The sequence below is a fragment of the Podarcis liolepis genome, assembly GCF_965112155.1.
Source record: "Podarcis liolepis genome assembly, chromosome: 7".
Lineage (NCBI taxonomy): Eukaryota > Metazoa > Chordata > Lepidosauria > Squamata > Lacertidae > Podarcis > Podarcis liolepis.
Window position 1 is genome coordinate 31854676 of NC_139561.1, and position 26916 is coordinate 31881591.

Genomic DNA, 26916 nt, shown 5'->3' on the forward strand with positions numbered 1-26916 from the left:
CCTGCTTGCTTGTTCACCTGCCTCTCACTCTACCTCAGACAATGGCAGTGGTGGTGGTGGTGAGTCGTAGGTTACAATGCCTGTTTGCACACTGGCAATCTGCTTGGCAAGCAAATGGTTTTAGCAATGAAGAGGAAGAAGAGGAGCAGGAGATGAGGAGGAGGTTGACTTGCTTTGGAAGGGGGCCTCATGAAGAAACAGGTGTGTGGTTTGTCTCTTGAGGCTCAGGTAACCTTAGTGGCTAGGAGTGACCTTGACCAGCTATGGCTAACATGCCAGCTATGACCATTCTCGGACAGTGACAGCCTTTGCCCCTCTGCAGAGCTGAGAGAAGGAAAGGAGGGTGTTTGGGGGGGGCGTGTGTGGCTCATTGGTTTGGGCTGTAAAGACAGCAACAGCCTCCAGGTGGCAGTGAGAAGGGGCTAAATTGGACATGCTTGAGGATTATTCCTATTAGAAACTAGGAATGGGATTTATTTGCTTTCTGAAGCAGGAAAGGTGGGGCAGCATGGAGAGGGAATCAGAATATGCTGAATAGGAAAGGAAAAACACAGACTTAAAAAGAGAGAAAAGAATTTGTGTAGACTGTACCTCTCCTGGCCCTCGCTCACCTCTGGTGAAAGTGCTTGTGGAAAAGGCTAGACTGAAAAAACGCAGATTTACAGAGACGTGCAAATTTATCATTATGTGACAGGGATAAATTAATTTTATGTGCATGTGCATACTCTTACAAGTGAGTAAATCCCATTCAACTCAATTGGATTTGCTTCTGAAAAGACATTCTTCTGAATCCAGAGACTGGTGGTCAGAGTGACTGGCAGGGCTGATACCCAGAAGAACATGAAAGCTAGGAGCTAGGTTTTATTGTTAGTATAGGTATTGCAGTGCAAGGTATTTCAGCCTCACCCTTCAGTAACAAACCCAGGGTGGTTTACAAGACACATTCCAAAAATGCAAAACTATGGGGAAGGCTGGTAGCTCAGTGGCAGAGTATCTGCTTGGCATGAATAAGATCCCTGGTTCAAAAAAAATCCAATTGCCTTCGAGATTTTGCATTGTTTTCTTTCTTTTTGTTTAATGTATCTGTTTCTTTATATACTGTAAGTCACTTAGAGTCACCAGTAAATGTAATAAAATAATCCTAGTGGCATCCTCAGATAAGGCTGGGAATACCCCTTGCCTGAAACACTTGGAGAAGCCACTGGCAGTCAGTGCAGACAACGCTGAGCGAGATGGACCAGTGGCCTCACTTGCCATAAAGCAGCTTCTTCTGGCGCTAACATCACAGTGATTTCCCACGGGAAGAGAGACCGTAAAGAGGGGAGCCAGCAGGGCAGGTATCCAAGGTGCCCCTCAAACGCAGCAGGTGTCCTTTTCGAAGCTGGTGTTCTCCTGCCTGATACACGAGAGAACTGCGCCACTTTTGCTGAACGTCGAGCAGCTGACAGCGCTGCTCCCGGGGAAGAAAAGAATTGCGTTGGGGGGAAAGTCCCTGGGACTGCGCTGCCAGCTCAGGACGGCGCGCCTCTCAGCCTTGCCTTCCTGGTCCCAGTGAAGCGACCTTCAGGCTTCTCCGCCCCGGCGGAGCCTGGAAGGCACCCTCCACCTCCCTCCCGCCTAAGCGGCCGGGGATGCCCCGAAGCGAGCGAGCTGCGCTGTGCGGAGAGCAGCGCGGGAGCCTGGGCGCCTGCTGCCCCCCCTCTCTCTCGAGCGCAGATTGGCCAGCCCGGGAGGCTCTTCCCTCTCGCCAGCCAACCGGCTCTCCGTCCGTGCGCGGTGGCCCCGCCTTCCCCCCGCGCTTGCCCGCCGCCGAGGAGCATGCCGCGGCAGTCGCAGTAGCGCCGGCGCTGGAGGCGGCCGTCCGTTCGTCGGGGGGCGAGGCGGCGGACAGGCGGGTCCTTCTCCTCCTCCTCCTCCTCCCTCGCCATGGCCTCGCCGACGCGGCTGCCGCCGCTGCTGCTCCTTCTGCTGGGCTGGGCTCTGGCCGGCAGCATCGCGGAGGCAGCGGGGTCGTCTTCGAGGCGCCGCCGCCCGTCCTTCCACGGCCACGTGCCGGAGAACTGGCCGGCGGGGACGCGGGTGGGCGGCCTGAGCATCCCCTTGACGCGGCTGGCGCGGCCGGAGCCGTGGTGCGCCAAGGTGCGCGGGCGGCGCTGGCAGCTGGAGCTGCTGGGCGAGGCGCACGGGCACTTCCAGGCGGCGCTGCAGGCGCGCTCGGGACAGGTGTGGCTGCGCACCCGGCGGCCCCTGGACCGCGAGGCCCGCCCGCTCTACGCCCTGCGCCTGGCCCTGCGCTGCCACCGCCGCGCCGCCCCCGCCGAACTAGCCGCGCTCAGCATCGCCGTGCTGGACGCCAACGACAACGCGCCCCGCTTCGCCAACCTCGGGCCGGCGCCCTCGTCGTCGGTGCGGCGGCTCCGCGTCGCTGAGACGCTGGCGCTGCGGGCGCCCGTGTGGCAGGCGCGGGCCCAGGACGCTGACGCGGGCGCCAACGCCGAGCTGCGCTACTTCGCCCGCCCGCCCAGCGCCCACTTCTTCGTGGTGCCGCGCAGCGGGCGCGTCGTCCTGGTCCGCTCCCTGCTCCACCTGCGCGCCCCGCTCCCGCTCCGCCTCTTCGCCCGCGACCGCGGCCGGCCCGCGCTCCTCAGCGCCCCGCTCGACCTCGAGGTCCTGCCCGAGCCCGTCCAGCTGCCGCCCCCCGACGACGCCCCGCTCCGACGGCGACGCGCCCTGCCCCCGCAGGAGCCCCCGCTGGCCTTGGCGCTGCCCGAGGACGCCCGGCCCGGCACCCTCCTGGCCACTCTCCGCCCCGCCGCCCGCTTCGCCGCGCCCCGCTTCCAGCTCGTGTCTCCCCCCGCCGGGGAGGCCCCCGTCCGCCTGGACGCCGACACCGGAGAGCTCACCTTGGCCCGCGGCCTGGACCGCGAGGCTGCCGCCCGCTGGGAGGTCGTCTGCCGCGTCCAGGACAGGACAGGTAGGCGCTGACGCGACGGCGGGGCGGGCGAAGGCCTAATTCCGAAGGGACGGGGGAGCGGAGCAAAAAGAGCGAGAAAATCACACCCCCCCCCAGCAGTCACCCCAGGGGGTGCAGCTTCCCGCCTTCATGTGCTTGCGCCATTGGAGCCCAGCTCTTCAGCCCACTTTCGCTTCCAGATCTAAGGAGGGCAGCTCATAGCCCGTGCAAAATCTCAGGACAAGGAGCTGAGGGCAGGGCAGAGGTAGAGTGGCAGGGTGTGGGGGGCTGAGAGAGAAGCAGCCCTTCCCTTCCTCTGCTGTTGTGGCCTGATAATGTGGTGGTCACTGTTTATCCTTTAAGGTGGCCTACATGGTTCTCCCCATTTCATCCTCCCAACAGGTGGGATCAGGTTGAGAGACAGCGGCTGGCCTGAGGTGGTCATAGTGTTTGAACCCTGAGCCTTCCAGGTCCTAGACTGGGGTGGGGCACCTGTGACCCTTCAGGTGGTATTTAACCAGAACTCCCATCAGTGGGGTCAATGGGAAGGATGGGAGCAACGTCTGGAGGGCCCCCACAGGTTCCCCATCCCTGGCTTTAACCACTACTGCACGCTGTCTCACCTATGCCACACTGGCTCAGTGATGTGGGGCCAGAAAGCTCTGTCCATTTCCATTTAGGATCATGCATACAGCACACTTAGACTGTCTTCACACCTCCCCCTGTCTGTGCATTCGCTGCTTTCCCAGAATTGGGTTTTTAATCCATGTTCATACATTATCCAAAATGCAGATGTATCTTGTATTTCATCCTAGTGCATGGTGCTGCCGTTTCTCAAACCAGTTTCACCCCTTAACATGTTCCTAATTCCTAACAGGTCTCTAGGCATCGTGGGGACACCTTTGCACAGGGTAAATGCAATTCTCTGTCTGTCAACCAAAGGCCAGTCTGCTCTAAGGCAGTAACCTGAACTCCTTAAGTCTGGTTAGAATTGGTGGGGTTTCTTTGAGCTAAATTCTGGCCTGTTTTGAAAGGTCAACAGGGTCTGTCACATCTTCTGCAACAGAAAATCTAGCACCATGCCTCTCTGGAACTGCACAAAGCAACCAGCAGTTATTGAACTTCCCAGGACTGTCCCAAGACAGTTTGCTGCCTAAGGTAGAGGTGGTCTTGGCAACACAACCTCCGCAGCATTTAATAACAGCAGGCTGGTTGAGGAGGAATTGCTTAAGGGAACACCTGTGGCCAGCAGGCTAGGTTAGGGGAATACTGCCTACCCCTTCCCAGCATCTGATGTCCTGCCTAACAGTAGGGCCGGCCCCAAAATTTCCTGCTTTCGGAAAATGGCATGGATTTGGTTGAGCCTCCAGCAGGGAAGCAGAGTCTCATAGTTCTGAGCTACTAAGATGGAGCTGGGGAGCCTATGACCCTCCAGGTATTGCTGAAATACAGCTCCTCTCTACCTTGCTACTGGCTGGGGCTGGTGGGAGTTGGAATCCAACAACACCTGGAGGGCCACAAGATTCCCCCCCTGCACTAAGGAAAGCAGTTCTGTACTATGAGTTTGGGTAATTTTAACCATTTTAGCTCTGCCTCCTCTCCAGGCCCTCCCTGCTCCAAATAATAATCCTGGGATTTTAGTTCTAGAGAATTGCATCTTATTGCAAAACTACAGTGTCCCAGGTTTCACTGCAAACGTACTTATTATTCTCACATCCCACCTTTCTTCCAAGGGACAAGTGGCAGATTCAATGCTCTCTCCCCACCCCCACCATCCCAATTACATCCTTACAACAATCCTGTCAAGTAGGTTAGGTTGGGAGATAGTGACTGGCTTAAGGGCATGCTGTGAGCTTTGTGGCTGAGTCAAGATTTGAACCCCAGTCTTACCCCTTTTGCATCCAAGAGTGCATGCAGTGGGGAATTTTTTGGGGGACTGGCTTACACGTGACATACTGCTCTGGTTATGAATGTCATGTGGGTGGGTGGAAGGAAATCCCATCGCAGAACCTTTCCATGTTCATATATTGCCTGGAATTTGTTCTCAAACTGTGATAAAATGCCTCTTGCAAGCTCTCTGGCTTCTGCATTGCTGAAATGTTCCCTGTATGCAAGGTCCATGTCCTTAGCTCTGCCTAGTTTTGTCTCTGGCCGTGCCCACTAGAATACAGTGGTACCTCGAGTTACAAACGCCTCAGGTTACAAATGCTTCAGGTTACAAACTCTGCCAACCTGGAAGAGTTACCTTGAGTTGAGAACTTTGCCCCAGGATGAGAACGGAAATTGTGTGCTGGCAGCGCAGCAGCAGCAAGAGGCCCGATTAGCGAAAGCACACCTCTAGTTAAGAACAGTTTCAGGTTAAGAACGGACCTCTGGAACAAATTAAGTTCATAACTAGAGGTACCATTGTACAGCCCTTTGCAAGTGAATATGGCTCTCCAACCCTGATGGAAAGGCCCTGAGGAAAGGAGGTGGCTTCTTTAAAGCTGTTTCTTCTGCATTATTTGTGATTGTGTGTCAGAGCATGGATGTGCCCATTCAGCACATCCTGTTTTTTCTCACGACAGAGCCACTGGGTGGAATTGCACCCTAAGCATGGACAGGTAGTGCAGTTCTGGAGGAAAACAGTTGCCATGAACCTGAAGCAAGGGGCAGCCTCCTTCCTTACAGACTCAGCTTCCTGCACAGAACTCCTAGTTCCCTGTGGTTCTCTAATAACATCATTGTCGCCTGGCAGAGAGAGCACTGTTGGAGGTGCAGTCTGTGTAGATTGGGGAAGGCACTTGGAATGAATGAGCTTCTGGAAGGCAGCCCTAGAGGCAGTTTGGCAATCGGCCCAATGGAATGGGCTCTGCTGTCCAGTCTCCCCATCAGATGTAGCCACGTGGAAGTAGCAGCTGATGTTTAGAATCGCTGTGTTCATGTGCATAGAAATGTAATACTTCCAGAGTTTCTTTGACATTTTAAGGGGTAAAAGTCTTGTTTCCTCCTATTCTCCCAGAGGACAAAAATGAAAATGTTGTGCGAAGTTGGACTATATATGCACTATTTCCTTAACAAACCTAACCCCACTTTTGACAACATAAAATGCATCATTTGTAACTTAGATCACACATACAGTTGCACGATTTGGCTTGTCTATGAAATGTACAGAGAAATCCTGTGCATGTTTACTCAGAAGTAGGCTCAATGCTTCATATATATATATATATATATATGCAGGTTTTGGTGTCTTCGGGTGTCTTCCCGTGTAAGAGTTGGGGTGTCTAGGCGACGTTTCGACGAGGTCTCACTCGTCATCTTCAGGCTGGTGCTTTCGGCTTCTTGTTACTGGAACAGAGCAGGATCTCAGTGTTTGAGTTCCTATAAATACTGTTGAGGGGGTGTGGTGTATAGCCTCCAACGTTCTGGGCAGATAGGAAGTTCCCAGGTAGGTGTGCCTTTTCTTCTTTTGTTCCTTAATTACTTGAGGGATATCTTGAGTGATTTCTTGAGTGATATTCTGAGTACCACTTAGGTGGGTCATTAAGTGTGGATTAGTTGCTAAAGCTTTCGTGTCTTGACCTCTTGAGCTTGTGAAGAGTTTTTCTGAGAAGATGGCTGTACTGCACTTAGTTGTGCTCTGGCTTGGCTTCGTGTATAGGGGCGAGCTGTGGTTTTGTGCCCTGTGCCAGCCAGATCTGTGTAGGGATTGCAGGGGGGTGCAGCATCCGGAGGTGCCACTATGGTTTGGCTACTGGATGGTGTCTGTAATTTATCTGTGGAGAGGGTCTGGGTTTGGGTCTGGTGTGGTTGATTGGTGATGGCGTTCTGTGTGCCTCTGGTTCTGGTGTCGGTTTTTGTGGGGAGGGCTAATTTCCAGATGTCTGGCAGGCGGGACGTGTCGTCACGCTTGTTCATGTTGTGAGGGTGTTTCTCTATCTCGATGGCTTCCATGATTATTCTCTTGTGGTGATGTTCCATGTTAAACGTATCGCAGAACACAAGAATGCCGTCAAAAAAGAAGAAAAAACTTCCTCTCTTTTCCAACACATGAAAGAAACAGGACACGAAATTAATTTTGCAGATTCCAAATTGCTCTTTAACATGGAACATCACCACAAGAGAATAATCATGGAAGCCAACACTGAGATCCTGCTCTGTTCCAGTAACAAGAAGCCGAAAGCACCAGCCTGAAGATGACGAGTGAGACCTCGTCGAAACGTCGCCTAGACACCCCAACTCTTACACGGGAAGACACCCGAAGACACCAAAACCTGCATTCCTGTACCCGTGAAAATCTACGAAAAATATATATATATATATATATATATATATATATATATATATATATATGCAGGTTTTGGTGTCTTCGGGTGTCTTCCCGTGTAAGAGTTGGGGTGTCTAGGCGACGTTTCGACGAGGTCTCACTCGTCATCTTCAGGCTGGTGCTTTCGGCTTCTTGTTACTGGAACAGAGCAGGATCTCAGTGTTTGAGTTCCTATAAATACTGTTGAGGGGGTGTGGTGTATAGCCTCCGACGTTCTGGGCAGAGAGGAAGTTCCCAGGTTAGTGTGCCTTTTCTTCTTTTGTTCCTTAATTACTTGAGGGATATCTTGAGTGATTTCTTGAGTGATATTCTGAGTACCACTTAGGAGGGTCATTAAGTGTGGATTAGTTGCTAAAGCTTTCGTGTCTTGACCTCTTGAGCTTGTGAAGAGTTTTTCTGAGAAGATGGCTGTACTGCACTTAGTTGTGCTCTGGCTTGGCTTCGTGTATAGGGGCGAGCTGTGGTTTTGTGCCCTGTGCCAGCCAGATCTGTGTAGGGATTGCAGGGGGGTGCAGCATCCGGAGGTGCCACTATGGTTTGGCTACTGGATGGTGTCTGTAATTTATCTGTGGAGAGGGTCTGGGTTTGGGTCTGGTGTGGTTGATTGGTGATGGCGTTCTGTGTGCCTCTGGTTCTGGTGTCGGTTTTTGTGGGGAGGGCTAATTTCCAGATGTCTGGCAGGCGGGACGTGTCGTCACGCTTGTTCATGTTGTGAGGGTGTTTCTCTATCTCGATGGCTTCCATGATTATTCTCTTGTGGTGATGTTCCATGTTAAAGAGCAATTTGGAATCTGCAAAATTAATTTCGTGTCCTGTTTCTTTCATGTGTTGGAAAAGAGAGGAAGTTTTTTCTTCTTTTTTGACGGCATTCTTGTGTTCTGCGATACGTGCATTTATTCGTCTGTTTGTTTGTCCAATGTACGTGGCTGGGCAGACTTTGCAGGGTATTTCATAGACCCCTTGGTTTTCCAACTGGAGTGCCCTTGATATAAGGAAGGAGGGCCATGCCATTGTTTTCTTCTGTGTCTTGGTTTTTGGGGGGTGTTGGGGGGTGTTTCTTTTATCACTTTTATTATTCTTATATCAAGGGCACTACAGATAAAATTAGCAAAATCCTCCATAAACACAATATCAAAACAGCCTTTTGCACCAACCAAAAAATAGCCAATATCCTCAGAAACCCCAAAGATAAAATCCAGTTGGAAAACCAAGGGGTCTATGAAATACCCTGCAAAGTCTGCCCAGCCACGTACATTGGACAAACAAACAGACGAATAAATGCACGTATCGCAGAACACAAGAATGCCGTCAAAAAAGAAGAAAAAACTTCCTCTCTTTTCCAACACATGAAAGAAACAGGACACGAAATTAATTTTGCAGATTCCAAATTGCTCTTTAACATGGAACATCACCACAAGAGAATAATCATGGAAGCCATCGAGATAGAGAAACACCCTCACAACATGAACAAGCGTGACGACACGTCCCGCCTGCCAGACATCTGGAAATTAGCCCTCCCCACAAAAACCGACACCAGAACCAGAGGCACACAGAACGCCATCACCAATCAACCACACCAGACCCAAACCCAGACCCTCTCCACAGATAAATTACAGACACCATCCAGTAGCCAAACCATAGTGGCACCTCCGGATGCTGCACCCCCCTGCAATCCCTACACAGATCTGGCTGGCACAGGGCACAAAACCACAGCTCGCCCCTATACACGAAGCCAAGCCAGAGCACAACTAAGTGCAGTACAGCCATCTTCTCAGAAAAACTCTTCACAAGCTCAAGAGGTCAAGACACGAAAGCTTTAGCAACTAATCCACACTTAATGACCCTCCTAAGTGGTACTCAGAATATCACTCAAGAAATCACTCAAGATATCCCTCAAGTAATTAAGGAACAAAAGAAGAAAAGGCACACTAACCTGGGAACTTCCTCTCTGCCCAGAACGTTGGAGGCTATACACCACACCCCCTCAACAGTATTTATAGGAACTCAAACACTGAGATCCTGCTCTGTTCCAGTAACAAGAAGCCGAAAGCACCAGCCTGAAGATGACGAGTGAGACCTCGTCGAAACGTCGCCTAGACACCCCAACTCTTACACGGGAAGACACCCGAAGACACCAAAACCTGCATTCCTGTACCCGTGAAAATCTACGAAAGCATATATATATATATATATATATATATATATATATATATATATGCAAAACCTCAGAAAAAGCGGTCTACTCCCACCCCCGATTTTCCCCCTTTTTGTCTTAGGCTTCTCTTTCTACATATGTGCCAAAATTTACAGAGCCATGCAATCATATTTTTATTGCACATTTATTCTATTTTTTTACTTTATTCCATATCTGGAAATTAAAAATCCAGTTGAGGAATATGCTGCTCACTTCCTAATGCATCTGATCATTGCAAGCTGAACGAGAGCGTATTTTGACCCCAGAAGCGCAGTCTCAGGTGGCAGCATTAGTGCTATGCCTTTTTTAAATTATTTGGACTGCATCGCAGGGAGGGCTTTTGTGACTATGCTGTCAGCTTTGCTGTTGCAGGGTTTGAGCTGCTTTGGTGCTGGATGCCATGCTTTGACAAGGCCTCCAGTTTTCGTTTTCCCAGCTCTTCTCATTCCGCTGCACCTGATTGGCTCAAGGGAAGGGTTGTGGTAGAGCATCTGCTTTGCATGCAGAAGGTTCCAGGTTCAGTCCCCTTATGGAATCCGCAGGTAGGACTGGGAGAGACGCACCTTGTCTGATATCCTGGAGAGGTGCTGCCAGCCAGTGCAGGCTGCCTTGAGCTGGATGGACCAGAAGCCTGACTGAGCATAAGGACCCTTCATATGTTCCTAGCATCTCCAGGTAAAGCTGGGAGAGACATCTGGCCTGGAACCCTGGAGAGCTGCTGCCAGCCAGTGCATGCAATACTGAGTTAGATGGACCAGTGGTCTGACTCAGGCAGCTTCCTGTTTTCCTAGCAACTGTCCCACTAGTGAGCTGGCCCTTTCCCAAAAATACGACTTGTATCTTTTGTTGGGGGACTATTACTTACATATATCTCTCCTCTCCCCATCTTGTTGCTGTAAAGAATAAAATACAGACACTTCAAAGGGAAACGAGTCATCTTTGGTTGTGTAGTCATCTTTTTAAGATGGATGTCTTCAAAGTGTTGGGGACTGTTCTTAGCATGAGACAATCTATTCAGCAGGGATTATGCCTTCCTGGAATGTGCTCTAATTTTTATTTAATAGAACTTGGAGCGGTGTATCTTGATGCCTTGTCTCCAGTTCTCTGTACCCAAAAGAATTCTGCACGAGGACTTTAATGTTGTCAGGAAGAGATCTCTCTCTCTCTCTCTCTTCCAGTGGTGGCTTCTATCGCTGCCATCTTTATTTCCCTACAGTCTGACTCAAAGTGCGGTTTAAGCTTCTTGAAGTGCCTCTAATCCACAGTCTTGCTTCTCTCCAGAGCAAATCAGTTTTCTTTAATGTTTTCTGCCAGTTCCGTGTCATCTGCAGGAGCCGCAGCAGAGAATGAATGGCAGATTACCCGGGGGGGAGGGGGAGGAGGAAAATATGCTTGTTCCTGGAAGTAACTGCTTTCAGACTGACTGGTTTACTCTGCGGCCATGAGTCCCTTGTTTTGTTGCTAGCAAAATAAATTGCTACATCAAAAAGAAGTTTGGGGGGGGGGGAGAGGAGGCTGGGCAAATTAGGTATATGTTACAAACAAATCCCGGCGTGATGTAAAAGTCTCTCTCTCTCTCTCTCTCTCTCTCTCTCTCTCTCGCGCGCGCACACACACATACACGGACACAACTTTTGCAAAAACCATTTTCTTTTTATTGTGAGTGTAATTGCCTGGAGAACTGCATTTTGATTAGAATTTAGAAGGACTGCCAGGAGCCAGATGGAATTGCTTCAGGGGGTTGGATGTACAACCCACAGGCAGAGCAATCCTAAGTATAGGGAGCCAGCAGGATTTAGGCCGGCTTAAGATAACGGGGGGGGGGGGCATTAAATTACCTCTGTTCCAAACTTTTCTCAGATGTGGGGCTACATATAGCCAGTTGAGCCCTCAGACCCTCCTTTGGGGGCAGCTGGCTGTCCATTGTGAAAACAAGAGTGGAGGAATAGCAAAGCCCTTGGCCTGATTCAGCAGGCCACTTCTTATGGCAGCAGAACCTCGATGCACAGGGACAGTCTACCTCTGAATGCCAGGCAATGTGGGGAAATAAATTGCAGAGTGCTGTTGCGCTCAGGCTTCCCACTGGCAATTTGGATGCAACTCAGCTTGCTGAGAAGCCTTTGCATGGGTCAAGACAGATAGTACAGGGAACCTCCAGCTTCCCAGACTATTCCCTGTAACCTTTATCTCTATGGTCTTTGATGTTTAGAATGGTAAATCTCAGGTTGCATCAATTTTGCAACTCCCTACTCCTCACTTTCTCTCTTGGGACTTAGAGCTGAGAGGTCAGCTTTAATCTGAAGACAAAGGGGCAAGCAAGGTTTCTTTGTTTCTCCAGTTGGATTGTTACCTGCATTTTTAGCTGTGGTCCCTGCAATGCAGGGGGTTGGACTAGATCAGGGGTCAGCAAACTTTTTTCAGCAGGGGGCCGGTCCACTGTCCCTCAGACCTTTTGGGGGGGGCCAAACTGTATTTTGAAAAAAAAATAATGAACGAATTCCTATGCCCCACAAATAACCCAGAGATGCATTTTAAATAAAAGGGCACATTCTACTCATGTAAAAACACGTTGATTCCCGGACCATCCGTGGGCCAGATTTAGAAAGCGATTGGGCCGGATTCGGCCCCTGGGCCTTAGTTTGCCTACCCATGGACTAGATGATCCTTAGGACTCCTTCCAAGCTCTGCAGTTTTGTGATTCTAGCTAGGGCTCTAGGGCTCTTTCTTATCAGGAATGTGCTTCCTTTAGTATACCAAGGCTCAGTCTGAATACCTTTCAATTAAAGATGTGCTTCTGAGCAGAGATTCATTTTACTTTTTAATTATTTCATAAGATGTATACACCACTTGATTGTTTAAAAAACAACAATCCCCCAAACCCCCAAAGAGGTTTAGAAAAAGATAAAAGCACTAAAATCGAGAAAAAATCACAGCCACAAAAAGTTAAAATACCATCTCGACTTTCTAAAGCGCCTGAATAGGCTGATCTAAACAAGAATGCTTTTAGCAGGTGCTGAAAAGCATACAGCGAAGGCAATTGCTTGATCTCAATAGGCAGGGAGTTCCAAAGTGCAGGTGCTGCCACACTAAAGGATTGAGTTCTTGCAGATGCAGAACAGGTATTATGTGGCACCTGTAGTAGTAGTTCCAATTCCACCAATCAAAGCCATTTTACTAAAATTAATTTTTCTGCTGCATATGACCCCTGCATGCTAACAGCTGGAAAGTTGTGCTCAGGTCCTTGTGGTCTTCAGGGGTATCTTGTCAGCCACTGTGAAAACAGGGCACAGGACTGGATGATGACTGCAGGGTCTCTAATGGTTCAGATGGGGAGAGGTGACCCTTGAGGTATTGCGGTCCTGAGCTGTAAAAGTGCCTGTATCTGTGCTACTTACTGGCAGTATTTGATTGGCACGACTCATCAGTTTGCCCATGGAAGGGCTGTGGAAGGAGCTTTAGCTGTGGAATGAGCATTGATGCCTTTGCCCTGACATTTTCATTTGGAGAAGGAGCCTGATTTCCATCCACCTCTGGTTGGGATGATGGGAAGATCCTTTCTCCTCTAATCCTCTGTCATCTCAGGCTCTTCTGACCTCCCTCCATCCCTCCGCATTAGCCTCGTAATCCCCTCTCGTTCCCCCGCTCCATCCCCTTTCCCTTTTCTTTCCAAGGGATTTGCTCGGGGTGACGTTTGGCATGTTCTCCAGAATAGGTAACGCCAATCTTGCAATATTTTATTTAAGCACATATTTGTATCTCTTAAGCACCGCGTATGTTGTGGAGGAAAACCAGCTCTGGAATTTGAATATTTTATCACATCAAGTCTTTAACTTTAATGAATGCAAAGGATTATGAGCTTAATCTGGGGCCAGAGCCCCACGCTAGCCGTGTTGGTTGTTGACGGGAGGCTTGTGTTCAGGGCAAGGTGGGGCACCTCCCCCCAAAAAATCCAAAGCTGTAGCTCACTACAGCTCCCACCGTCATCTTCTTAGTTTCCTTCTCATTCAGAAACTCCCTGCAGTATTTTCTGTCCATCTCCCATGGTAGGAAATCACAGCACAGCCAAAAACAAACATCAGTTATTTTGAGTGTGACTTCTTCACACAGTACGTAGTTAAGCTGTGGAACGGCCAATAACCCAGAAGGCTTGGACAAAGAGGCTTGGACAAATTAATGGAGGAGATGGCTGTCAATGGCCATGATGGCTGTGCTCTGAATAGGCAGTTATGCTTCTGAATACCAGTTGCTGGAAGCCACAGGAGGGGGAAGAAGGCTCTTGTGCTCAGGTCCTGCTTTCTGGTTTCCCACAGGCTGGCCACTGTGAGAACAGAAGGCTGGGCTAGGTGGATCCCTTTGATCTGACCCAGCAGGCTGTCTTACATTCTTAGGTTTTAAAGTCCTGACCTGTTCAAAGCCTGACCCAGAAACAGAGGCAGTGTTGAAGGAGAGAAGGAAGAGGCTGAAGCATCACTGTATCCACAGACCAGGTGATTTAAGAAGCAGAGTCCAGCAGGGTGTGCTGGTGTTGTCCTCCACCATGTACTTGGTTGTATTGCCACCTCTTCCACAAATGTAGGTCTAAGTGGAGAAACAGGTTCTAGGGTCTCCAGTCTCCAGTTTCCAGTCCAGCTGGTGCAACACTGTTCTTTCTGATGCTGGGGCTGATGGGAGATGCAGTGCAGAGCATGTTGGGGAAGCTTTTCCCCGTCACCTTCTCTGTGGCCCATTCAACTGGATATGCCAGGAATTAAACCTGGGACTTCTGCACGCAGGGCACATTCTTGACCTTTGAGCTACAGTCCTTCATTTTTGCAGCTAAGCCATTGCACCCATCTCCCTTCCCGAGTGGCAGTGCTCAAACCTTCCACCGAGTCTTAGCTGTGATCCTGTTTCTGGTTTGTTCTTCTGTCAGTTGCTCCAACTTCCCCATTTCTTTTAATGTTGCGTCTTAGGTTGTAAGCTCCAAGGCAGGGACTGGCTCCTGTTTTAAGGACCCCTAAGCCACCCTGGTATTCTTTTCAGCTGCAGAGCAGGGTAAAAAAACGCTTCAGAGAAAAACAAATCTGTAAACGCATTTCTTCTTTTTGTGGTTTATCATTCCGGTGTGTTGCTCACTTTCAGTGCAAGTGAATATATGCATGTGGAAAGTTGAGAAAACAAAGCTTTCTCTTTGCTGCCTTAAAGAGTTTTATGCATACAGGAGATTTAGATAGGACATCTCTTACTGCAGGCAGCCAGATTATAGACATCTTTGAGAAACTGTTTACATTTGAGCACCTAAGCTTTATAGACCTGCTGGCTGTTTTTTCTTCCTCTTACAAACATTTAATTTCTGCAGAAGTCGTCAGCTTTTCCTCCAGATCTAACTAAATTTCAGCACAAATCTGTTTAATCTGGTGACAGATGTAAATTGCAGAGCATATGGGTATAGTCTGCCTGGCTCCTAAAGCTGGTTTGCAACATTTCAAATGGGAGGGCAAGCAAGTTGTGAGACCAGTAATACGATGTTAGCTTCACTTGAAATGACTACTAAATAGTTAAAATGCAGCTTATCTTGCCCTCTCTTCTTCCATTAGCCTTCTTTGATCTCAAATCTGCCCTGTAATGTTTGCTCAATGATTTGTGACTTCTTCAGGGTCTCTCTAGAGTGCCAAAGATTTGTGGATCCTGTGGTTGTCTCCATTTTCTTTTGAAAGGGATACAGAAATTAGATTTATTATTTTTTTTAAAAAAATTGGCAGGTGGGGAAGAGGACGCTTGGCATCACCGCCAAATATTTTTTTAATGATTTTGCTTTTGGCAATTCTTGTACTAATTCCCTGTCTTATATTTTGGGAACTGTTGAAATTGTGAGGGGGGAAACCTATTTGGGGGTAACACTTTTGTTGTGCTAATGGATTTGGCTAGCGCTGCAGCTTTCCAGCTGGTGATGCATCACAGAGTGTCAGATGGTACAAATTTGAGTGCTTTCCAAATAGGGGTATCTCACGCAACATTCAAATTTGCATCCTCCCCGTGAAGATTAGTTTGAAGTTTGCCAAACAGTTTGGGCTTTGGCACTCCGTGGAATAAGCTTTGGAACAACTTTGGAAGGAGTTCCAGAGCGGTAACCATGTTAGCCCACTTGCAGCAAAAACAAGTCTTAAACAAATTTATAGTGCACAAGCTTTCAGGTGCATGAAGTCGACTCTACAAAAGTTTGTGCCACAGTGAATTCTTTAATTTTTAAGGTTCCCCAGAGTACCTTAAGGTCACACCCACACTATTTATTTAAAGCACATAGCCCCCCCCCCGAGAATCCCAGGAACTGTAGCTTACCCCTCACAGAGCACCCTTAAACTATGGTTCCCATGCTTCTTTGGGGGAAGCCACATGTTTTAAATGTATTGTGTGGATGTGGTGTTATCCCACATCCTGTTTTGCTGGCCTGCTCTCCTGTCTTTTTCCACTCCCACTTCTGGCCACCCTTGCCATTGTGATTCTCTCTTCCCTACTTCAATATCAATTGTGCTTCCTTGCATCCTCTATCTTAATGATAGAGGTGGAGGGGGGTCTCACAAGGCCACCTAGTCCAGTGTTTCCCAACCTTTCCCCAACTGTGGCCCCCTTCCAACCTTGTTTCCTTCCTGTCCACCCCCCCTCCTACCTGTAGAAAGGTAGCTATTTAAATTTTTTGTTTGTAAATAGAACATGTTTTATTTAATTTTTTAATGGCTCAACACTGGCGGTAGCTACAAGCAGTGGTCAAAAAACGGGAGCCTCAGTGATTGTACAAACCAGGACTATTCCAAGAAAATGCATGTGGCAAAAAGAAGCACTAGGCCGCCCCCTGGCAGGCTGCCCCCTTACCTGCTTGTGATTGGCCAAGCAGATAGCCAGGCAATCATGATTTATTTGCTTCTCACTTCCCTCTGTGGTCCCCTAGCCTTGTGCTGTGGCCCCCCATTTACTTAATTTTCATCTGTACCCCCCCTTGGAATATCCTGGTGCCCTGATCTAGTCCACCCTCCCGCTGATGCAGGAAATGCACTACTGAAGCATCTCTGAAAGACGGATGCTGCTCAGCCTCTGCTTAAGGACCTCTAACACAAGGTGGTCCAACTTTTCACACCAAACCCTCATGCCTCCTCCCCAAAGCCTAGTTGCCACTTCCCCAGCTTTGAGAAGAAGTTGGGAGGGCTCTAGGATCCTACCAGAGGTTTGTGCCTCCTTCCCAAAGCCTGGCACCTTCCTTACCTGGCTTTGGGAAGGCAACACAAGGGCGGTGTGTGTGTGTGTGTGTGTGTGTGTGTGAAATGTTGCTAAGGGCCACCAAAAAAAGCCTTGAGAAATTCATGCAGCCCCCCGGCCATGTGTTGGACCACCCTGTTGCCACCGAATACAAAAAAGTGGGCAAATCCTTTTCATTTTCTGCTCATGCAAGCCAGCCTTGAGCAGGTTTGAAGAAGTCACTACTGCTCCTAACTATAACCCTTCAGTTTGTTCACCACCATTGCAGCTAACAGAAGCAAAGAAAGCCGCGGTGGTTTAGCTTGCCCTCATTAAGCTATTAAAGCTCATTAAATTACCAGGGAGTCGTTTGCCAAGGTACAGTGGTGCCTTGCAAGACGAAATTAATCTGTTCTGCGAGTCTCTTTGTCTAGCGGTTTTTTCGTCTTGCGAAGCAACCCTATTAGCGGCTTAGTGGATTAGTGCTATTAGCAGTTTTGTGGCTATTAGTGGCTTAGCGGCTTAGAAAAAGGGGGGGAGTGAAAAAAATCGCAAGACTCGCAAGACTTTTTCGTTTTGCGAAGCAAGCCCATAGGGAAATTCGTCTTGCGAAGCGCATTGAAAAACAGAAAACCCTTTTGTCTAGCGGGTTTTTCGTCTCGCGAGGCATTCGTCTTGCGGGGCACCACTGTACTACTGTTCATCTGTCATACAACTCCCACCGTGAGCATTGCAGAAGATTCTGGGATGTTTTCTTGGCTGCATTCTCCATTCATTTTGGATACTGGCCATGTGGGTTGGACTTCACCATCACGGCCTTGCCTGGATGGAAGGTTTGTTGTAGAAACCATCCTGTGTCTGCTGTGTGCGTTTGGGAATCATTGCTCTACTGCATCAGCAGAGGTTGTTGTTGCTGCATTTGGCAGTGGAGATGGAAGCAAAGAGGAGACCCCTGAGGAAAGCCCTGCTTGATCAGACCAAAGGTCTTATTAAGTCTCGCATCTTGTTTCTCATAATGGCAGGCCTATGTATAGCCAATAGTTCTGCTTATCTGTGGTCTAAACCACTGAGCCTCTTGGGCTTGCCAATCAGAAGGTCGGCGGTTCAAATCCCCGTGACGGGGTGAGGTCCCGTTGCTCGGTCCCAGCTCCTGCCAACCTAGCAGTTTGAAAGCACGCCGAAAAGTGCAAGTAGATAAATAGGTACCACTCTGGCGGGATGGTAAACGCCGTTTCTGTGTGCTGCTCTGGTTTCGGTGTTCCGTTGCACCAGAAGCAGCTTAGTCATGCTGGCCACATGACCTGGAAACTGTGACTGGACTTAACTATCAGGGGTCCTTTACCTTTACCTTTACCTTTTACCTGCAATTTTACAGTAGTAAACCGAGAACAGGAGCTGGAGCTTCATGGCAAGGCACACTCTTTCCGCTCAGAAGGTTTCGGGTTTGGTCATCTGCAGCTAAAAGGTTAGGGTAGGAGGTGATGGAGACCTGTTGCCGGGACTAATGATTTTGGATTAAATGGGCAAATAATGAGCAGTGAGTTTTTCAGTGAGTTGTTTCCCTCCCTTCTAAGCGGAGCCTCTGCAAGGAGATGAGCACAGTATCTGATTCACTGAACGTTGCCTGAAGCCTGAAAACTTTCGGTGCTGCGAGCTGCCTCTAAATTCTGAGACGTTTGGGATTTGGGGGTTTTCCCGTCTAGCAATATTTTCCTGTTTGCTTTTAGCTTCTAGTTTATTTTTAAGCACTTCGGGTTTTAAAAGCAAGACGGGAGAGTAAAGAGCAGGGACGTGACAAAGTGAAATTATTTTACCTACGACGAGTGAAAGGTAAGCTGCCTGGGAAAAGAGCAGGGCCTGCCTTTATTTCTTCGGAAGGCTTTATGTTTTATGAATGAGCAGAGCACAGGACTTGAGAGCGAAAATCAGTCACTGTCAGCCTGGATTTCTGCAGCTGACAAGTGTACATTGTTTTCCTTTTAAGGTTTTGGAGTAGGAACTGGTAGCTGTTGGAATGCGCATGCAGCTTTCTCATTCATTGCAGTAGTCCTGGTGGATCGGTCTTTCTTCATATTCAAGCAGAAGTTCCCCTTATATATTTGTCCTTTCTCCCACCCCTACCCCATTCCCCTGAGTCCCATGCTTCACTCTTATTTGTTTGTTTTATCATTTGCCTGGACATGAAAGCAGTTTTCCTCACGCCATTTGACTTCGACTCTCAGCTGGTCTATTAAGAAGTATTGACCTTGCTTGTTTCACTGTACAGTTGTTGTTGTTGTTGTTGTTGTTGTTGTTGTTGTTGTTGTTGTTGTTGTCTCCCCACTTTTGAAAGGAGTGGGACATAAGTTTATTACCTTCCCTTCACCACAGAGTGGGTTACAGAAATTTAACACCCAGTATTAAACAGATGAACCAAGTCACAGGAATAGGATGGGTCCCCAAAACACACACCTCACGTGTCAAAGGCCAGGGAAAAGTGTGTTCCCCAAAAGCTGGAGATTGCCAGGCCCTGTCCTGTGGGGAGGGAGCTCCACAACTTTGGGGCTGCCACTGGGAAGGCCCTCTCCCCAGTTACACACACCTGAACCTCTTGAGGGTGGTGGAACTACCAAGATGGCCTCCTAAGGGATCAGGTCAATGGCCCATCAAATCCAGCATCCTGTTCTCACAGTGGCCAAACAGTTGACTGTGCAAAAGCAGCAAGCAGGATTTGAGCACAAGAGGCCTCTCCCCTCCTCCCTGTGGCTTCCAGCAACTGGTATTCAGAAGCACAGCTACCTCCAACTGTAAGAGTTTGGATTTGATAACCTGCTTTATCACTACCCGAAGGAGTCTCAAAGTGGCTAACATTCTCCTTTCCCTTCCTCCCCCACAACAAACACTCTGTGAGGTGAGTGGGGCTGAGAGACTTCAGAGAAGTGTGACTAGCCCAAGGTCACCCAGCAGCTGCATGTGGAGGAGCGGAGACATGAACCCGGTTCACCAGATTACGAGTCTACCACTCTTAACCACTACACCACGCTGGCTCTAGACATCAGTGACCCTCTGTTCCATGAATCTGTCAAACACCCACAAAGATCTGTAGGGAAGGAGGCAGTCTCTCGGATATTTACATCTTTCCCTCTGCCCCTACCGCATTGTAATCTCAGCCCACTACTCCTCAGCTCTGCTGAGTTGCTGGTAGCCATCATGGTGGAAAGAAGCATCATTTGCCTAGTGAGGAAACATCCATAGACTCATAGAACCACACAGCTGGAAGGGGCACCAAGAGTCACCTAGTCCAACCCCCTGCAGTGGAGGAATATGCAGGTGGCCGAATGAGGATGAAACCTGCGACCTTGGCATTGTGAGCCACACATTACAACTTCCAAATTTGTTAAAGCAGATGAAATAGTTGGACTTGAGAGCCATTTACTAATCACATTTAAAAATCTAAACTGCAGCATGCATATTAAATATACTCGGCAGGGATGTCTAATGGAAACCTTTTACGTAAAACTTCTTTATTACATACAGTTGATGCAAGAACAAACATTGACAGATGACTGTGAATAACATACTATTAAAAAAGTAAATTTGTTGATGTGCTGTAAATGTTACATTTGGCTAGAAATGTTGACTGGGAGACATGTAAGACTTTGGTTGCCTTTATAATCCTTAAAATAAAAACAACAACAATTGAAATGACCTAAAAATGCCAGGATCAACCTGACTTCTCAGCCATTATTGTTTAATCGTAGTAATACAATACCTCTTCCCTCACTTAAATAAAAGAAGGCGGAATATAGTTTATAATTGTGAAGACATGTTCACTCAAGGAAAATGCTCTGTATTGTCAGGTCCCCCCCCCCATTAGAATCAGTGAGATTGTCATTTTGCCCTAATTTATATTGATGCGCAGAAGCTTTTATTTATAGTGACTTGAGTGTTCCTGATTTATAAAAGAAAATCTTTTATAAAGCACTTGTAGCAATTTTTTAAAAAAAGAGTAGAAAACTTAACTGGTAGAAGACTAATGAAATCAGAAGTCTGAAAATACATTGGCTTTTGTAGACTGACATTATTTGCTGTGTATATTTTGGAAAGTTGTTTGTCTGTTCAGATGCCTCTTAAGATATTGTGACCAAATTTTGCATGATAGTTCTTGAGATCAAGGAGCAGGCTTTTGTCTGTGTTTGTATACAAGTGGGCGCCATTTGAATCAAGATGGCAGATGGAACCTTTAAAGCTGCACTGATTTTAACCACTGATTTCAGAGCTGCACTGATCTTTTTTGTTTGTTTGTTTCTTTGAATTCCAGAGCAATGCTGGGTTCAAGGCTGCTAGTCGTTTCTCATTGTGAATACATGTTCACTCGCCTAAAATATTCTGTGTTGTCCGTTTCCCCCTATTAAATCAATGAGGCTGTCATCCCCCCCTACTTTATACTGATACACAGAAGCTTATATTTATAATGACTTTGAGTATTCCTGATATATAAAAGGAAATCTTTTTTATGAAACATTCATAGCAATTTTTGGGGGCAGGAGGCTAAACTGGTACAAGGCTAATGAAATCAGAAGTCTGAAAATACGTTGGCTTTTGAAGACAGACAACATCTTTAATAATTTGTCATAGTGCATTGACATGTCTAGAGGCAAATTCTAAACTCTGGGACTGTGGAAACAGCAATTAACCTATTAAAGAGAGCTCCCCCCACCCCGGATGAGTTTAATCAGTTATACGATTGGAATACTTATTGCTGATTTGAAGTCATGATTCCCTCACCACCATCCCCAAAAAACGTCCGAAAACATTACCTTTGTCTTAGATGCAAAACAGCTGAAGCGATCAGAAGTGGATGAATTCTGGTCCCTTATTTTCTCCCTTTTCTTCCTAGCAGGCCCCAAGACACTTTGCTGTGTGGAGAAAGGATTATCCCCTTGGGACTTCCCCAGACTTCGCCTATTGCACAGCCACTTCCCCTCATCCTAGACCTACCCCCCTTGCTCCTTCCTTTCGTTGAGTGTTTTTGCTCCGCTGACATTTGTTCTTGAACTCCGATGAGATACTTCTTGTTGCCTGGCTCAGTATTTATATTTATAAATATATCGGTGTTTTATTACTGCTGTGTTTATTGTTTCCTGTTTGGTTTGTTCCGTTTGCTTCCCTGAGAATGTTTTTATATTGCAAGATGAGATATGAATAGATAAATAAATAAATAAATAAATAGGGGTTTGCATGGCCAGGACACTCTGGTTTGATACAGGCTGCATGACGTGGAGTATAAAGGTTACATGAATTAGGGCACCTAGTCCTGATGACCATGTGCTACCTGCAAGACTGGAGGCTTCTGGATGCCAGCCACTGGGTAGCAACAGTGGGAAAGTGCTATCGCTCTCATGCTCTGCTTGTGTACTTCCCAAAGGGATCCTGCTGTAGGAAGCAGGGATGCTGGATTAGATAGGCCTTGGTCTGATACAGCAGCTGGACTCTTTCTGATTTGCCCCTAACTCACTGTAAGCCTGTGGCTTCTCTTCATCCATGCCTTGCCTGTTACTTAAAGGTCCTCTTATTAGCCTACTACTAATAAGAAAGATTATTCTTGTTCCTGTTTGCTCTTGGCATTGTTAGCTCTGGTAGTAAAACTGTAGTAACTACTGCTCTGTAGATTTATAGCTTCATTATGGTGTGGAGTAAACACGGTACTATTTCCTGTGGCTCTCCTGCCTCTTGGTCACACAGGGGGCCAGAGTGTTGATGCCACTTGTCGCAGAGGCCAAGAGTCAGTGAGTTAAGACTGAGAGGGGGTTAGTTAGTATCTGGTTTCGGCTACTTGATCTGACAGCAAGAAGGAGCCCAGGGGTCTAGGAAAGGATCTCAAGGGAAGTGGAGAGGGTTGGTCCATTTACAGTGGTACCTCAGGTTACATCCGCTTCAGGTTACAGACTCCGCTAACCCAGAAATAATACCTCGGGTTAAGAACTTTGCTTCAGGATGAGAACAGAAATCATACTCCGGCAGCGTGGCGGTGGTGGGAGGCCCCATTAGCTAAAGTGGTGCTTCAGGTTAAGAACTGTTTCAGGTTAAGAACAGACCTCCGGAATGAATTAAGTGCTTAACCAGAGGTACCACTGTACAGGGACGCAGGTGGTGCTGTGGGTTAAACCACAGAGCCTAGGACTTGCCGATCAGAAGTTTGGCGGTTTGTATCCCCTTGACGGGGTGAGCTCCTGTTGCTCAGTCCCTTCTCCTGCCAACCTAGCAGTTTGAAAGCACGTCAAAGTGCAAGTAGATAAATAGGTACCGCTCCGGCGGGAAGGTAAACGGCGTTTCCATGCGCTGCTCTGGTTCGCCAGAATGGGCTAAGTCATGCTGGCCACATGACCTGGAAGCTGTACGCCAGCTCTCTCGGCCAATAAAGTGAGATGAGCGCTGCAACCCCAGAGTCGGCCACGACTGGACCTAATGGTCAGGGGTCCCTTTACCTTTAGCTTTACCACTGTACAGGTAATCTATCCATTAGGGTGGTAGATAAGGCCAGGCAGGAGTTTCAGGACCTTGGATAGTTCTAAGCAGCCAATGTACTCAAATGCTCTGATGCTGAGGGCAGTGATTCTCCCCACCTTTTTTTGGCCCATGAACCATTTGAAATTCAGTGAAGGTATTGGTTAGATCACTCAGTTTTTCTGCCTGTTGTAGCAATCATAATGCACTGTGCTAGATGTGTATGATTTTTGATTGCATTTTTAGAGATATGCTACGGAGCACGTGAAGTTCACAGAACTCTAGTGATCTGCAGATTACATTTTGGGAACCCCTGGCCTTGGACTCAACAGGCACGGAAAACCTGTGGCTTTACAGCTGTTGTTGAACTCCAGCTCCCATCATAGTTGACCATCTACTTTATTTTCTTGGGCTGATGGAGTTCAAGTACATCTGGAGAGCCCCAGATTCCTCATCCCTTCCTTATGTCCTCGTCCTGTGTGTTTCTCCCCCACCCCTGTTCAACCCTGTTCCTGAGTAGTGAAGGCTTTACAGGAGCAGACCTCTGGCCTGGAGCTTATCACTTGCTCATCTCTCTGTTAACTCCCATCAGGGGGTTGGTCCCTCAGAAGAATCTGGTCCATGGTTTGCTATCTTTGGGACTCCCAATTCAAGAATCTTTGGTTGAAGATCTCTCAGCTGATGGGCTGAAGTTCCAGGTTGGGATCTGAGCCTGGGTTCAGGATGCCCATTGCTTGTGCTGTTGGTCCTCCTGATGATCTATCTGACTGCCCCTTGGTTCGGAGACTGAACCACTGCTCAGGGTTGAGTTCATGACCCTGTCCAAGGAAAGGTGTGATCTAAACATGTTACGTAGATTCAAATAAAAACTTGCTTTGTCAAAGTGATTGGAACTAATCTGAAATGCTGTGTAAATGTACCTGAGAGTAGGTTTCATTAACCTTGTTTGGATTTACTGCTGGGTACACTTGCATGATGCTTTTGGAGAATCCAAATAGTCTAGCTAGTATGGAAATACTCTTTTTGTGCATTGTATCTTGATAAATACTCCTATGGCAGCCTACTGTCATGAGATAAAGTAGATAGAAGCTACTTCATAATTTGCTTTATGCCAGTTTCTAGAAACCACAGGACGAGAGACTGCTCTTGTGCTTGGGTTTTGCTCATGGGCTTCCCATTGGGGCATCTTGTTAGCCACTGTGAGGACAGGATGCTGGACTAGATGGGCCGTTGGCCTGATCCAGCAGGGCTCTTCTTTTGTTCTTGGAAAATGAGTTGCTTTGACTGATGAAGGTTGGGAACAGGGAGTCTCTGAAGCCCTAAAGTTTAATAAGGAGCAAGAAAATGCATTTACTGAAAATCATACACTGGAGAAGATGTCAAAGAGATATCAAAGAATGGTGGAGATAGAAATGCTTTGCCTACTGAAGATCCCAGATTCAACCTGTGGCATCTCCAGTTACAAGAACCAGGCAGTAGGGAAGGCGTCTGAATCAGATCCTGGAGAGCTGCTGCCTGTCAGAGTAGACAAAACTGCACTCTGTGCTGGGATCTGACCTGGTATAAGGCAGATTTCTATGATGAACTTGTACGTCTGAGGCTGAAACTATACAAGGAAAATGTGAATGCTTCTGAAAGCAGCAGCTCAGCTGATCCAGCAATTGCCAGGATGGCAAAAGTTGATCTAGTGCCACAGAGTAGTGCATGATGTGATATCATTATGCTTCATTGGTTGCCGTGTATTGGGGATATTCGAGCATAAGAAGAGCCTACCGGATCAGGCCAATGGCCCATCTAGCCCAGCATCCTGTCCCCACAGTGGTTGACCAGATGCCTCAGTGGGAAACGTGCAAACAGGACCTGAGCACAACAGCACTCTCTCCTCCTGTGGTTTTCAGCAACTTTCAGATACTCAGAAGCATTGCTGCCTCTAGGTGTTGGGGGCAGAGCAGTGCCATCATGGCTAGTAGCCAGTGATGGCCTTACTCTCCTCCATGAATTTATCTAATCCTCTTTCAAAGCCACCCAAGTTGGCTGCCATCATGGCTTCCTGCGGGAGAGAGTCCAGTAGTTTATTTTGCTGTGCATTTTCTATTATTGGAAGTTACCAGTGAGGTAGGGATCCAGGACTGTGGTTCTCTTGCAGCAGGAGCCACGTTGGCTATCCTGCCTAGTTCCCACCTGACACTGTATTTTGTGTGTGGGTGAGAGTCTGTTACAGAACCCAGGCTGTGCAGCGGTACGAGAATCCCAACACCGCAGCAAAATTAGCTTGGACAAGAAAGATCAGCTGTCATCAATAATTATAGACCTTCAAACCAGAGTAATAACTCAAAACATGCATGCTTTGTGCCAGTCGTTCAGATTCATAGCAAGCATTCTGTTTGTTGCAAAGAAACCGGGTGCGGGTGGGAGATGACAAATTTCTGTCCTTTGGCAACAGAAATAAAAGGTCAAACTCATCTTGTTTTTTAAATAATATTTCCATTTCTCCCTCTCTCAAGTTTTCTGCCAGCAGAACTTAGCAGTCGTCATGGTCCTGAAGATCCTTGAGAGCAGGAATGGGGGGGGGGGGGAATGATGCCCCGTAGGCTAAAAACACCCTTTTTGATTTGACACTTTGTCGTCATAGTCCCGAAGTCTGTGTGCTGTAGTTCAGGGGTCAAACTTAATCTTGTTTGTTTGATAAAGTTCCTCTCTCCCCCAGTGTGAAAGGGGGCTCATTTTGCTCCAGTGATGACATCTTTAAAAGCCACTTGAAAACAATGTACCAGAATAAATTCCAAACAAAAGGTGACTTCTGACCTTCCTCAGCTGGGTAGCTAAGAGGGAGCTTTATCACATTCTCGTGTGTGTGTCTGTACACACACACACACACGAATAAAATTTAGAGTACAGCACTGGATAGAATTCAACATTAACTCCTTGAAGCACTTGGAACCCACTAATAAATGATCTATATCGTTATGTGGGTAGATGAACGAAAATAGGCTGTGGTGTGTGATTAGCATGTAGCAACTGACATTGGTAAGCATGCTTTCAGGGCTTGCTAGGGCTGGGCAATTTCTGGTTTTCAACATCATGATATATCATCAGCTAAATATTGTGATATACCGATATATCACGATGTCTGAAATAAGGATGGAGTGATGCAGGCTTCATGGTATTTCCTGCATTGTGATTTTTGCATAGTGTGCGCGCTTGCACACACCCACACCCACCCCTCATGATTTGTGATATATTGCCAGGTCAAAATTATGAAACTAATATCGTGATATGGACTTCAAACCGGTCAATATATCGTCCAGCCCTAGAGCTTGCACACACAAAGACTTCTGAGCAGGATGGATGTTTGTGTCTCCAGTCAATCGCTAGCCCCAACAGTCCTCAGCATGGCTGAACCTTTTTCGCTCTTTGCTCTTCTCTGGCTGGTCTGCAATGGGAAAGACTCTCCTCCTGCAAGAGAGGGGGGTGGTTGTGGTCGGGAGCCGGACTCCGCCTCAAGCAGGGGGCGTTAGCCCCCTGCCTCCCACTCACCTGGCTGGCGCCCATGCCCATGGGCAGGCACCCAACCAGGTGCCTGTGAGGGGGCGTGTTTAGCAGCCTAAATTGCTGCGGCACCAGCCTTCCGGCCTCACTTTTCGTTGTCGGTTAGGCATTGGAATAATGTGTTGTGGTGTGTCGAAGGGCTAGGTGTGGCCATCGCCTGCGCCTTCAATTTTGGGTATTCCGTTAAAGGAATCCGGCGGTTGTGTATTCTGTCCG

The 26916-nt window shown here is 47.9% G+C and overlaps 1 protein-coding gene across 4 annotated transcripts in view; it reads left to right on the forward strand.

Annotated features, from left to right (window-relative positions):
* Nucleotides 1-1860: 1860 nt before the first annotated feature.
* The window catches only part of LOC310711506 (neural-cadherin-like), a 105922-nt gene continuing 80866 nt past the window's right edge, over nucleotides 1861-26916 (forward strand). For all 4 annotated transcript variants that reach the window (XR_014528511.1, XM_083513384.1, XM_083513385.1 and 1 more), the window contains exon 1: nucleotides 1861-2974. Coding sequence is in view for 3 of the 4 variants with exons in the window: in XM_083513384.1 (XP_083369510.1) it covers nucleotides 1927-2974 (1048 nt within the window). In the remaining variant the exon portion in view is untranslated. The remainder of the gene's footprint in view (nucleotides 2975-26916) is intronic.